Genomic DNA, 14,411 nt, shown 5'->3' on the forward strand with positions numbered 1-14,411 from the left:
AAAAGAGATGGCATCTGGGGTCTGGAAGGCTTGAAGGTAAACAAGCGGCCATCTAGCTGAGAAGCAACAAAGTCCACATGGAAGAAGCACACCAGCCTGTGTAATCAGGAGGTGTCAATAGGCTCAGTTAGCAGGCATCAAAGACCCAGAACAAAAAATCTTATCAATGTGAATGAGGGGGAGCACAGAGTAGAGACCCAAAGTCCATCTGTAGGCAACTGGACATCCCCTTACAGAAGGGTTGCAGGGACCCTATCATGACCCCAATTCTACCTTACAAATCTGGCTAGAGAGCATGTACATGGGTACAGATAAGAGCTGGAAACACAGGGAATCCAGGACAGATAAATCCCTAGGACCAATAATGAGTAGCCATACCAGGAGGGTAAGGAGAAGGTGAGGGGAGATAGGGGAAACCTATCACAATGGTCTGCCTATAGCCCCCTCCCAGGGGGATGGACAACAAAAAAGTCAGCGAAGGGAGACACTGGTCAGTTTAAGACATGAAAAAAAAAATTATAAATTATCAAGGGTTCATGCGGGAGGGAGGGGGTAAGGGAAGGGAAAAAATGAGAAGCTGATACCAAGGGCTCAAGTAGAATGAAAATGATGATGGCAACAAATGTACAAATGTGCTTGATACAATGGATGGATATATGGTTTATGATGAGAGTTGTACGAGCCCCCATTAAAATGATTTTTAAAAAAATAAAAAGTAATACATAATAAAAAAAATCAGAAACCAATCTGTACAAAGCAACAACTCATAGATTGCAGGCTGAAATTGGACTATACTCACATAAACTCCTCATATCAATAGTATCTTAAATTCTGTCATTGGATAAATTACTGATATTATCAATGCAATCACTTTTTACCCTAGGGGGATAATTTTCTTTCTTTGCTTTTTTTGTTGTTTTTGTTGTTGTCCATGTTTTTGTTCTTAACCACCAAAGTGAACCAGAATTGTTCATAACCCATGGATAAGCAGATGGATTCTGGGCTCCTACTTAATTCTAGCCCCAATCCAAGAACAATTTGCTCTGATAACCTGGTCCTGCTTGATACTGCCCTTCATTAGAAATCCTCACTTAAGATTAGGATGACACAACAAAGTGTGGTGAAGAAAGCAGATGGTGTCCGACTATCAACTGGAATAGTGTCTGGGGTCTTAAAAACTTGTATTCAAGCAGCCATTTAAGTGAGAAAGTCGACTAAGTCTACATGGAAGTACACCAGCCTTTGTGATCCAAAGATGATTATACAAAACCCAAATATGATGAAAGAGAAAGTATCAGAGCTTAAATGATCAAGCCTCCTTTGTAGGAGGCTATGGAGGACATCGGGAAACCAAAATCCATCTGCAGGAGTATCTAATCAGATTAAGCCTCTGGCAGATCCCCTCTAGGCACAGACAAGGAACTCAAATGGCTTTACTATCAGACAGAGACTACTGTAAACTTGGTTACTGTGGATGGAATCATGGCATAATATGATAGTTGGTCAGCTGACCTCCCTCTTGGTCCATCTGAATTTGCTCTGGCTCAAATAGTTCTCACTTGTTCCACAAAAGAAATTTCTTCTCTGGGTCTTTAAAACTTGCTGGTGGTCTTTTCATTCTTACTGTCTTCATTTTTATCATTATATTATTATATTCTTCTTGCTGTTTTATTGTTTGTTTGTTTGTTTCTGTGTGTTCCCCAGTTTGAGAAGAACAGGAGTGTATGCATGGAGACAATAACTGGTGGATCGGTTTATTAGAGATGTGAGGGTGGGGTGGGAAGCACGGAGGGTGAGGAGATTTGGGGAACAAACAATGAACGCGGGAGGGGGAGGGAGCATTAGAACTAACTGTGATGTAGATACAACTTAAAAAAATGACTTAACGATGGAAGTATATGACATATGAATGGTATATTAAGAAAACTTGACCAATGGTTACCATAGGTGTAGGAGGAAGAGTAGAAAGCCCAGTCTTTCTCCCAAGGAGCTGTTGGTAGTTTTGAACTGTCAAACACGCAGACTGCAGCCCAATGCATAACCACTACACCATCAGGGCTCCTCAAGACCCCAAAAGAGCGTTAAAAATTAAGAACCTCGGCTAAGAATTAAACCTGCAACTCTTTCTTTCAAAAAAAATTTAGTAGGTAAGATTTTTCTTACAAAATTAGCTAGCTAGAATCCTACTTTCTAAGATGTTAAAAGTCTGTTGAAATAAGTTTACTTGTACTTACACTACGTGCCAAAAAGGCTTTCTCCAGTTTTAAAGGTTCTTATAACCTTTGGCATTTACTTAATACTGTACATATTAATCATTAAGAGTTTTCTTATGGTAATTACATCAAGGTCATCAGAGTAATATAGTCCAGTACAAGTTGCTTCTCACTTTCATCTCCTCAGAAAAAGTCCTGGTGATTGTATTATGAAAAATTGCTCCAACTTCAGATTTTAATCTTGTAGTTGAAAGAGGTTTTATTCTTTAAAACCAAAAAAGACAAAGGCAACAGCCTGACTGTGTCACCTTACCTGGAGCCTTATAAAAGGAAAATATGTTGCTGGTAATGACTCAAAAAAAAGGAGTGGTAAACCTGAGAAATAGTTGGGACAAAGTACGGAGAGGAAACTTTCTTTAAGCTTGTTCAATTAACATTCCAGAGGTTTTGCTCGCTTTGGGCTTGACCTAAGTATCAGTAACGGTAAAACTATATATATAAAAAAAGAAAAAAATATATGAAAACATTAGTCACTGAAAGAGCACGCATTTTTCTGATTAGTGACATGATGTAGCAATGCTCAAACACAAGGATTTTTCTTTCCTTGGGTTTTGCTGAAGATTCCATTATCTACTGAGAACCAGGCTAGAGAACATGAAGGTTTTACCCATGATGGCTCCAAAATCATTTGTAAAATGCTGCCATTACTTTTTGCTAATGGGGAAGGTCAATGTCCTACCAGTTGATAAATACACTTATTTCAAACATTTGGTAGTGTGAACTAGGGGATGGAAGATGGTGAGTAAACAATCATAAGGAAACTAACTGTACCTGTCATTTAGCAGTGTTAGTTTAACCCTGATCATTAAAATGTGACTCATCGATAGGGTGAGTATTAGGGGGTTGGATGCTAATATCTGTCCATTTTACAACTGACAGAATTATTATATATATGAGATTTTTTAAAGAAAAACTGCATGTTTAAATGTTAGTTCTGGTCAAGCAGTTATATATATGTTCCCTAACATAAACTCCAAAGACAGTTCACAGGTCTCAATTCCAAAGAATAGATTCCATGCACAGAAATCTAATGGAAAAAAAAATTTACTTTATGGGTCAATTTCAATGAGAATGAGCAGACAGCATATACATTTTCATTAACTATACTGACATCTTCATAGAAACTTTTATATATTATAAGAGCTGAAAGAATTGCCTAAGTCACCTTTCCTTTATTGAATCTTCAAATTAACCATCATCCTTAATAATTGTAAACCAAATTTGCTTTTAAAAAAATCAAGCTAAGAGGAAACATACTGAAATGTTAGCAATAATTATTACTGCTGATTGATCTTATTTTCTTCCTTATTATTTATTTTGCCATTTCCCCCATTAACAAAAAAACAGCATAACCCAACCCCTCTCCCACAGGGTGAATTCCAAATCATAGTGGCCCAATAATACAGATCAAAGTGTCTCCCCAGGGTTTTCCAGGCTGCAAATCTTTATGGAAACAAGCTGTCACATCTTCTCTAGAAGCAGCTGGTGGGATCCAAACCTCTGACCTTTTGGTTAGCAGCTGAGAGCTGAACGAACCACTGTCATCAGGGCCCCTTCATAAATACCATATATACTCGTGTATAAGCCGAGGTTTTCAGCACATTTTAAATGCAGTTTTTCTGGTAAAATTAGGTGCCTCAGCTGATATTCAGGTCGACTTATACTCGAGTATATGCATTGTACATATATTTTTTCATGGTAAATATACACACATTTTATTTTTTAACACACATTTTTAAGAAGTCGGGTTGACTTACTTATAGTTTGGGGGATGAAAAGACTATCCTCTCATGAAAAAAGACTAACTCCAAGACGAAATGCCCAGTGATTTTAAATACAACTATCAACATCATGTTGGCTAGGCTTTACAAGAAAACAATGAAAACCCTTCATAGTTTACGTAATTAGCAAATTACAAACCATACGTACATCTCTGTCTTATTCTTTGGGTAGCTCTGGTTAACAGAGCACAAGGTTGTTGTTGTTTACGTTAAATAAAAGCAACTATCTTCTAAATTATTTCCGGTTTCATCATCACAAACAGCAAGGGAAAAAAACTACTGTGCTTAGCTGCATACAAATTACAATTAACTGCATCAATAGAAAGGAGCCTTAGCAGAGCTGGTAACCACAAGACTAGTGGTTCAAACCCACCAGCAGCTCTGTGAGAGAAAGATGAGGCTGACTGCTCTCATAAAGATTTACAGTCTTGGAAATTCTACTCAGTCTTACAGGATCATTGTAAGTTGGAATCGACTCAACGGTAATGAGTGGTTTCTGGTTTGGCATAAACAGAAAAGGCCATACTGAAACTGAAACATCTTCATCCAGGCCATATTCTTAGAGGAAAGTATTATTTTAGTCTTGGCAGAAAGTACTTAGGATCCCATACTTACGAAGTTATTACAAAGTTATCTAATCAATTCTGGTATTCCACGTTCTATAGCAACCAACAAACATACATTTGGAGAGAAATCACAGAGCTATGTTTCAGATGTTAAATATGAAACAGGTCCTTCTGACTGTCCATAAAAAGCAAACAACCACTTGTCTGTCGTACCTAGAAAAGCATAACTGCAACATTAAGCCATCTCAGTTCTCAATTTTAAAAGAGAACACGGGTTAGCATTCGTTCAGCAAAACTTTTAAGTTCAGTTTCTGCAAAAGTAAGGACTAATGATAGTAATAGTGACGCTAAATCAAGTCTCCTTACAGGAGGCAGATTAAGGGAGGGGCCCAAAAACTCCACCCATGGTTGTTTTGTTAGTCTGTGGGCTGAGAGTGGATTTACAATTTTAAAGTGTTATAAAACAAAATGAAATAAAAACAAAAGAAAGCAAGAGTTAAACAATATGTTTAAAACATTTATTATCTGGCTCTTTAGAAAACGTTTGCAGATCCCTAGAGTAGAGGAAAAAGTACACTCAAAAAGTCAGTTTCAAAAGGCATCTAAACTGCTAAATGTAAAAGGCGCCCTGGTGGCATAGTGGTTATGCATTGAGCTGCAAGGTCAGCAGTTTGAAACCACGAAGAAAGATATGCTTCCTACTTCCATAAAGAGCTATAGTCTCAGAAATCCACAGGGGGAGTTCTGCCCTTTCCTATAGGGTCACTAGGAATCGGAATCGACTTCATAGCAGCAAGTCTGAGTTTCTGGAACAGACAGGTGGCTGACTACCTTGCCCCTACTGTTACCCTCACTGCCATCAAGTCAATTCTGACTCATAGAGACCATACTGCGCAGGGTAGAACTGTTATCTGTGGGTTTCTCAGACTACACATTTTTATGTAAGTAGAAAGCCCTATTTCTTTCATGGAGCAGCAGGTGAGTTTGAACTGCGGGCCTTGAGGCTAACAATCTAACACATAATCCAACATGTCACTAAAGTCCAAGAAACTCCAGAAAGAACAAAAGCTGACTTTTAATAGACAAATTGGAGGAACTAGGGCTATTTCCTAAACACACACACACACACACACACACACACACACACACAGAGGAAAACAAGGGAGGAAAAACTAAGAGAATTAGAATTCAAGCCAGAAGCTCAAATATATGAATAGTAACAGCATCATAGAGAAAAAAAGGGGGGATTTACCAAAGAATAAGAAAATTGCCCAGAAATGAAGGACAGAGTCTAGACTGAAACAAGTAAAAATGCAATAATTGATAAATTTGAGTACCTAGAGCTAAAAATCTAAAAAGTTCAGAAATAACTGGAATAACTAGACTTTATAAAAGGAATACTGAAAGCTAGAAAACAATGGAATACCTCCAAAAGTCTAGGTGGAAGTTATTTAAAACCAAAGTATATCTTGAAAAGCAACATCTCAAAATTCTCATTTCCCATGTATCCTCTTTTCAAAAGGCTACAAGGAAATGTTGCTGGGTGTCAAGGAGCCCACTTAGACTCATGTTACTTCCTGTGATAGTAACATGGCCCCAGCAGGAGGAAAAAATACAGCACATAAAACATGTTCACAATTAAAAGTAGATATGGATGGTTGAAATGGCAGGTCTGTTTTTTTAATGTATTTTGTTAGCTGCCATCAAGTTGGCCCCAAATCGTAACAGTCCCATGCACAATAAAATCAAATGCTGCCTAATCCTGCATCATCCCCATGATCAGGGTTCATTTTTGGCTATCGTGAGCCACAGGGTTTTAACTAGCTGATTTCCGAAGCAAACGGGTGGTGGCTGCTGTGCTTGAGATTCACTGGCTAGAACTCAAACCTGAGTCTGGAAGGACTCACTCTGAACCACCATTGCTGCCTAAATAGTAGGTAATAATAATTACACTTGAAATTACCCGAGGCTAGACTCTCCAAGTCTAAGCTGTGTATGCTAATTATAAACACAAGCGGAATTTTAAAAGTTCATGGAAAAAGTCAATTTTTTTTTACTCCACTCTTCACAAACTTTTAAGTCCCCTCATATTATCGATGAATTTATAGTTGTATAGTATTTTTTTTGTATTTTTTAAAATCATTTTATTAGGGGCTCATACAACTCTTTTCACAATCCATAATACATCATTTGTGTCCAGCACATTCGTACATGTTGCCATCATCATTCTCAAAACACCTTTCTATTTGAGCCCTTGGTATCAGCTGCTCATTTTTCCCTCCCTCCCCAGTTGTATAGTATTTTAAGTACTAATTATGCAATTTATAAAGTTCTTGCATAAACCTATGTTTAAGTAAGATCACTTAGTGAAAAGGAATCATCTTGGGATTTCCATGATTGCCTTTTTTGCTGTTAGTAATATAACTAAGTGTAATCAACAGCAATGTTGCTGTTAGCTTTTTCATCAAACAGATTTAAAAAATTTTTTTTATTTAAAAAAACAAACAAACCCTGAGAATAAAGTCTTTCCAAATCCACCTACAGCTTCTTTTCACCTTTCACAGATTACCACACATCACTTCCTGGTCTGCCGTTTAAAGAGTTGTGCATATACTGAGCCTATTGGCACAACCTACTCCAGGGGGTTGGGGCTTTAAGAATGTATGAAGAGGTCAGCTGCTCAGTAGTACAGGGAGGGTAGTACAGGGAGGTGTGTGTTCACACCTGCTGGTACCCATTTGATCTAGCTCGGATGGCTAGGGCTAAATTGACCGGACCCTCATTGAATGGAGAGAAAGATATTTGACACTGAGCTGCTGTACATTGTTAGAATTCTGAAGGCTTGCACTGAGCTGTACTTGGCTTATGGATACAGATGCTCAACGTTCCAACTGGAATGAAGATTCAGCACATCAAGGAACATGCTTGTATCCTTAGATTATGGAGTTGATGGAAATGAGCAATTTAAAAATGGGCTATCTAAATTGGGGAGCGGTAAGTTTACAAGCTTTCATGAGTGTATGTCTCAAAATGAAGTGGGAAATGGGAAGATTCCCATTGAATAGTCCAATGGGTCTTGGGAAAGGAGGGCGAGGAGGATATTAGGCATGTATGATTCAGGTGTATATGATTCTAACACAGCATGTACATAAAGGGTGATTAGAAGAATAAAAATTAAAAAGAAAACAAAAGAGTGGCCTATGCTAAGTGAAATTACTTAGCACGGCTCTTCTATACACAATTTTGTCTCACTGCCAAACAGTGGTTCATTGTAATTCCCACCAAATGACTGGGTGAGCATGCAAATTAGGTGTCAAAAATTGTAACTCAGGGATTGATTAAGTTTTGCTATTCCACTGCACATAAAATTGAGCCACCTCAAAAGTAGGAAGAGTCCTGTGACCGTCACAAAAGAAGAACCATAAGCAGAGCACACGAGCTCCCTATCTGAAGTGGTGGAGGCATATATGATCTCTGCTTCAAAGGAATCATCCTTGCACAGATGTGGAGTTGGCTTCACTTTCCCTCTAGAGTAGCCAGAGGTGGTCAGGGATGTGCCCAGTGCCACATCCTCACGCTCATACTCCCAAGATCAGGCTACTGAAAATGCACCCAAACAATGACCAATCCAGGAGAAATGCTCCCTTTCCCCCAAGTACTCTGAGCATGAAATCTTCAAATGCCATTTCCTACTAAAAAGAAATGACTCCTGCTTTAAGGTAAAAAATCATACGAAATCCTGAAACCTTTATCACTTTTTGAGACGGTTAAAGAAGCAACTCATTATTTTGAAAACTACTATATGGAAGTTAACAGCATTTATCTTTTCTTTCCTACTTGAGTTGTACTCCAGGGAAACCAAATAGATGAGGAAACTGTTCTAGTGAAGGGAAGACAAAGTATTACAATTGTAAAACTCCTAATGAACGAACAGATTCAGACATTAATCGTTGAATGGCTCCTAACATCACTAAAAACACTAAACTCAAAAAAAATTTTAAAAAAACACACACTAAACTCGAATTTATCGGCCTCATGGTTGAAATAGCACATGCTGTCGCATGAAGCAGTCTTGTCCCCCCAACATATACACACAAACAAAAAATCTAACTCTGATCAAATCTATCTTAGATCCAGATACTCAATGGCAGTAAATGAAATTAGTGGAATACATAAAAGACAGGTAAGTGGTGAACAAAATCTATCAAACTACCCAACTGCAAGGGCAAATAGAAGAGAAAAACTACTTGCAGGTGTAGAACTTACCTGAATCTTTAAACAAACTGCTTTTTAAAAAATAATGATACAAAACAGGAAATGTCAAGCCACCAAATGGAAAAATATATTAAAAAAACATATATATTTGATAATAACCTAATAGCTAAATATACAAATAAAAATCTAACTTAAAATCAAGAGCTATATAACCCAATTATAAAAAAGTTCAAAGGACTTGAAAAGAATTCACCAAGTCATGTTATATATAACCAACCACCTCATGGAATATGGTTCCTTAATTTGGAGGTTTAGAGTTATGGTTTCATGGGAGATTCTTTAGGCCAGTTAACTGACCTAATAATGTTTTAGGCTTTCTATTTTACCTTCTAGGAGCCCTGGTGGTGTAGTGGTTATGCATTTGGCTGAGGTCCTCATGGTCAGCAGTTCAAAACCACCAGCAGCTCCATGGGAAAAAAATACTGGGCTTCCTAATCCCAGAAACAGTCTCAGAAACAGAAATGGGATCACTAGGAGTCAGCACTGATTTCAAGGCAGTGAGTTTGTTTTGTTTGGGGGCTTGTTTTCTACTTTTGGGTGGTACTGTAGAGGAAATGTTGGGCTGCTAACAGCAAGACCAGGGGTTCACACACAGTAGCTGCTCCTCAAGATACAGCTGAGCTCTCTGTTCCCATAAAGATTTACCGCCTCAGGAACCCATTATAGGGTCGATACAGATTACTGTAATCCTAGCTCTAAAATAAGGACTCAACAAATGTCTATTAAAGAAAATGTAGATGACAAAATACTGTTATGGATTGAGTTGCATTCCCCAAAAGATATGTGTAAGTCTTAAGTCTTGTTCCTATCAATATGACTCTGTTTGGCAACTGGGAGTGCTTCTGCTATGTCAATCAAGTGAGTGGAGTGGTTCCTAACCCTAATCATTTCCGGGTTGTGTCATGAAAACAAATGATAGAGGAGGATAAGATGACTGGGATCTGGAAGCTCAGCAACACAGAGTGGCAGCAGACACCAGAGATGCCCACAGAAAGAATTGACAAGACCAAGACCCTGATTTACACATTCAGCCTCCCAAACTGTGAGATTTTTTGTTTTTGTTATAGTATTACTAGGTAATTAAGACACTCACACTACCTTATATTTTCATCTGTTATTTTACTTTTATCTCCAAAAATGTCAGGTAAGGAATAGATACAATGGATTCAACCACTGGCCTGTAATCTTAACGTAGCTGGGATGAGAAACTGGGTTCCTGATTCCCAACCCATCTTTGATAGAAAAATTATCCATGTTTACTTACTCTACAGCCTAAGAAAATACATGTTATTGGTAATTCTTACAAACTACTGGTACAGAATCACAAAAACAATGATCTATTAAATAGACATCAATGCAAGGCTGATTAAAACACAAGTGTTCTGCTAGAAAACTATTCACTAACGCAACGGCAACACTTGCCTTACCCTACTTTCCACAGTTCTTGAGTGCTTTTGCACCTGTGCTTTTCCCTCCTCAATTAGACATCACTTACACTAACAGCCTCTTCATTGCTAACTGATGTAATGATCCATGCAAAAAGGTAGTTTTTAATTGCTCCGGTGCTATTTCTCCTTTTTTAAAAAAATCATTCCATTGGGGGCTCATACAACTCTGCTCACAATCCATACACCCCTCCTATGTGTCCAGCACATTTGTGCATTTGCTGCCCTCATGCTGTTTTTCCTTGTATGCACTTGGACATTGCTTTCAGAGCTTAATCTAAGAATTGAGCGAGCCATACACATCAACACAGCTTTTTTCCTCTACGGTGACTTAAAAAATTAGGCCCCAAAATGAAAAGGTCACTGGAATTCTTACCGCATACTAAACATGTTGAAATAATCTGCTAGGTATAGACGGCTGAATCTGAAATCTGAGGCTTCTAATCTACTCCCTTTCTTTAAAAAAAAGAAAAAAAAGAAATTGAAGTTGGAAGGAAAATGTTAATTGCCTAGAAGTTTACATGATAACTAGAATGCGTCAATGCTCTAGATGTTCCTGCCTCCCAAAGTAAAACCAAGTGTACTGCACACTGTACAGTGTTTAAATCTTTGGAAGCAAACATTAGCATTTTCAAATGTGAAGATAGGTTCTGAAAAGGAAATCATTCATTACCTCTGCTGCATATACTTTAATATTACTGACTACTACAAAACTAAGTCCCACAACTAAAATTTTAATGTAGAATTATATGAATTGCACATAAGTCACTAGATTTTAATGAAAATTTTAACAAAAATCTTTAGAAGTTCATGAAAAAAATCCCACTAACTTTTCACTCAACTTTCCCAGACTTTTTTAAGCCCCCATCATATATCACCACTGCCGCAAACTCTAAATTCAAACGCTAATATTGTTCCACAGTTCAAGCATCCAAAACTCATTAGCTATTATCAATTCCCCAAGCTACCTGATGCTCAGAGGGCTGACCTCACTTGTGCAATGACAATAAATTTTTCAAAGGTAAGTTTAAAAAATGAAGGCGGGATGACCATTTGTTTGGAAAAATGTTTTAAAAAGGCATTTTCAGTAGTTCACACAATTTAAGTTATAGTGGAAAGAAACACATAGCTTTAGGGCATCTTATTAAACAGAACTAAATACTCAACTTCAGGTAGTAAATGAGAGAGACTTCAAAAAAAGGTTTCGCAGAAACATTTTATTTTCGTTTAATTCCATTCTGAAGTACCCTTATATGCACTCCAAAAGAGTAGTACCTCCAGGGAAGTGTCACAAATATGCTGTTCTGGAATGTATACAGAGCTTAGCAACCACTTTTAAAGTCTCATTTGCAGATATCACTTCCTACCCATCTACCCCACGAGATCGAAAGATCTCTAAGAATTAAGGGAATAACTTACCAGTCTTTGTCACTGGGAGAAAAAAAAAATCATGTGACCATCACCACCATTTGACTAAGTGAATCATCCAATAAAAAACCACCACACACTACTATCTTGCTCTGAGATTTTCTTACTAATTCTTCTGGAAGCCAAGGGTACTCATAGGCCTGACTCTTGAGAATTCACTTTTCCATAATAAAAAAGTGAACCATGTAGAAGCTGCTAGAACACAGATGACAAGTCGGAGGGGGCTTAGTAATGACTTCCTTCTTCTTCCCTCATCACTCGTGCCAGGTGATTACGGTAAGTCCTATTAGAGTTTGTAGCTCCCTCGATGGCAGGGCAGAGAAGGCAATGGATCTGATGGAAAGACTTCTTCCACTATGGGAAATAGGGAAAGCTCAGAAACGCCTGCTGCTCATGCCAGGAGAAACAGGAAAAGGAGAACGACTTTAAGAAGGCAAGCCTGAAATTGGTATCTCTGGGAGATGACGCACACGTACACCCTTATCGTGGAACTCGAGATACTGAATCGGGTAAAATGCCCTGGTAACCTCGCGGAGGAGGGGCTCGGCAGTGCGAAACCGAGAGACCGCACCAGGCCCCTCAAGGGCGACCTGGGGGCTGAGCGGGCAGTGACAGCTTCGGGTGCCCCCAAGGGCGGAGCCCTGCTCCGGTCGCCGCGGTGGGTGCGGGTGAGACTGGCCCAGTCACCCGAGAAGGCACAGCCCGGGCTGCGTTTCCAGGGTCAGGAAGAGGTCCGGGAGCGACCCGGCCGGCTCACCTTTAAAGAAACGCAACGCCAGGCCGTAGAGCTCCTCCAGCTCGAAGCCCCAGTGCAGCTCCAGCCGCCGCGCCTCCGCCGCCGCGCCCCCAGCCGCCGCCTCCCCGGGCTCCCGCGGCTCCCCTGCAGCGCCCGGGCCCCGACCGGCTCCCGGAGGGGAAGGCGGCGGCCGTGGCGGGGGCAGCAGCGGAGCACCTTCCGCCCGAGGCCGCTCTTCAGGGTCTGGGCTTAGCGTGAGGCCGTCGACGGAGACCTCGAGACGCTCCGTGTTCAACACCGCCGCCATCTCCGCCTACTGCGCCTCCTCAGCGGGGACAGGCGGCGGCCACGTATCGACTTCCTGCTGACCTCTGACCTCCGCTCACCGACACCGGAACTTCCGCTGCTGAGGACGCTGGCGGGCTCCGGGAAAGGCGCTGGGGCCCCGCCCACGCCGGGGCCGTCAGTGATGTTTTCGCCTCGGCCGCCCTCCCCTGCCCGCCCTCTTCGGAAGTCCCCGCCCACCCGCGACCTTGCTTTCTCCTGATTGGCCGCTGCTGCGCCTCCCTCCCCGAGCCGGGCGGCCCCGGCCACTGCTTTCGGCCTGCAATTGGCCATGACTGGCAGGGTCTGGCGGCGAGGACAACTGTGCTCTAGGCAAGCGCTCTGCGGTTCGGGTGGGATTGTTCTTCTCTGCAGCTCTGAAGAAATGCAGTGTAACTATGTTTTTCAAGAGGAAGCAGGTTTCCGAGGAAGTCGTTGGCTCCTCGGAGATGGTTGTACGCAGGAGCGGATCCTAGTGTTGCAATAACTGGAGCTCTTACATCTGTGGGGCTGGTAAGAGCTGAAAGTTAGACAGGAAACTGAGTGGCTGTTCAGAATGAACAGAAAGTCGCCCGTGACTGTACAACTCATCGCAATCCATCCATCTATCGTGTCCAGCACATTTGAAGATTTGTTGCCATCATCATTCTCAAAACATTTGCTTTCTACTTGAGCCCTTGGCATCAGTTCTTCATTTTCCCCCTGCCGCTCCGCTCCCTCCTCCCTCATGAACCCTTGATAATTTATAAATTATTATTTTGCCATGACTTACACTGGCCGACGTCTCCCTTCACCCACTTTTCTGTTGTCCATCCCCCAAGGAGGAGGTTATATGTAGATCTTTGTAATCGGTCCCCCCCTTTCTACCCCACCCTCTGTCTATGCTCCAGGTATCACTACTCTCACCCCTGGTCCTGAAGGGATTCTCTCTCCTGGATTCCCTGTGTTTCCAGTTCCCACCAGTGACATTTTAAAACATCTTCAAGATAAAAAGTCTAACCACCTCGCTAATGTTTGAAAGTTAAAATCCATAAACAGCATATCCACAAAACTATAAAATTTTATTAACTTCCTGATACAAGGTGTTTATAATGTCTGAAAGCATAATTTTTGTATTGCATATGTTTTAAATATTGAAGATGTCCCGGTGACATTTGTATTGATCCATGTTTCCAGAATTTATGGACTTACTTTATAATAACAGTTTTGGCTGCATGTTTGCATCACCTAGCCCAATACAATTATTTTGTAATATTTTTCATAATGGAAACAAATTGGTCTTTTATCTAAGCTGGTTGATCAAACTTAGTTTATATTATTAATTAATAAACTTATTTTTTATGGTGCACTTCCTGTTTCACAAACCGTTACTGATATTATCATGGTTAGGGTTTTTGTCAAATTTAGGAAACTTCTCATATAAAATTTACAGCCTAGCAAACCCACAGGGCAATTCTCCCTTGTTGTGTAAGGTTGGCTAGGAGTCAGAATCAACTCCATGGTAGTGAATTGGGTTTGTTGGTTTGGTAGTAGTGTCCATGACAATTTGGCATGTGGTTTTTATGGAAACCCAGGAGAAATTT

At 40.3% G+C, this 14,411-nt stretch overlaps 1 protein-coding gene across 1 annotated transcript in view; it reads right to left on the bottom strand.

Moving 5' to 3' along the window:
• The window catches only part of ACBD3 (acyl-CoA binding domain containing 3), a 42,273-nt gene extending 29,415 nt beyond the window's left edge, over positions 1-12,858 (bottom strand). Inside the window, exon 1 of the mRNA XM_075531004.1 lies at positions 12,526-12,858. Within this exon, the coding sequence (XP_075387119.1) occupies positions 12,526-12,811 (286 nt within the window). The 5' untranslated portion in view covers positions 12,812-12,858. The remainder of the gene's footprint in view (positions 1-12,525) is intronic.
• Between the last annotated feature and the right edge of the window lie 1,553 nt (positions 12,859-14,411).

Source organism: Tenrec ecaudatus, chromosome 1 (genome assembly GCF_050624435.1).
Source record: "Tenrec ecaudatus isolate mTenEca1 chromosome 1, mTenEca1.hap1, whole genome shotgun sequence".
Lineage (NCBI taxonomy): Eukaryota > Metazoa > Chordata > Mammalia > Afrosoricida > Tenrecidae > Tenrec > Tenrec ecaudatus.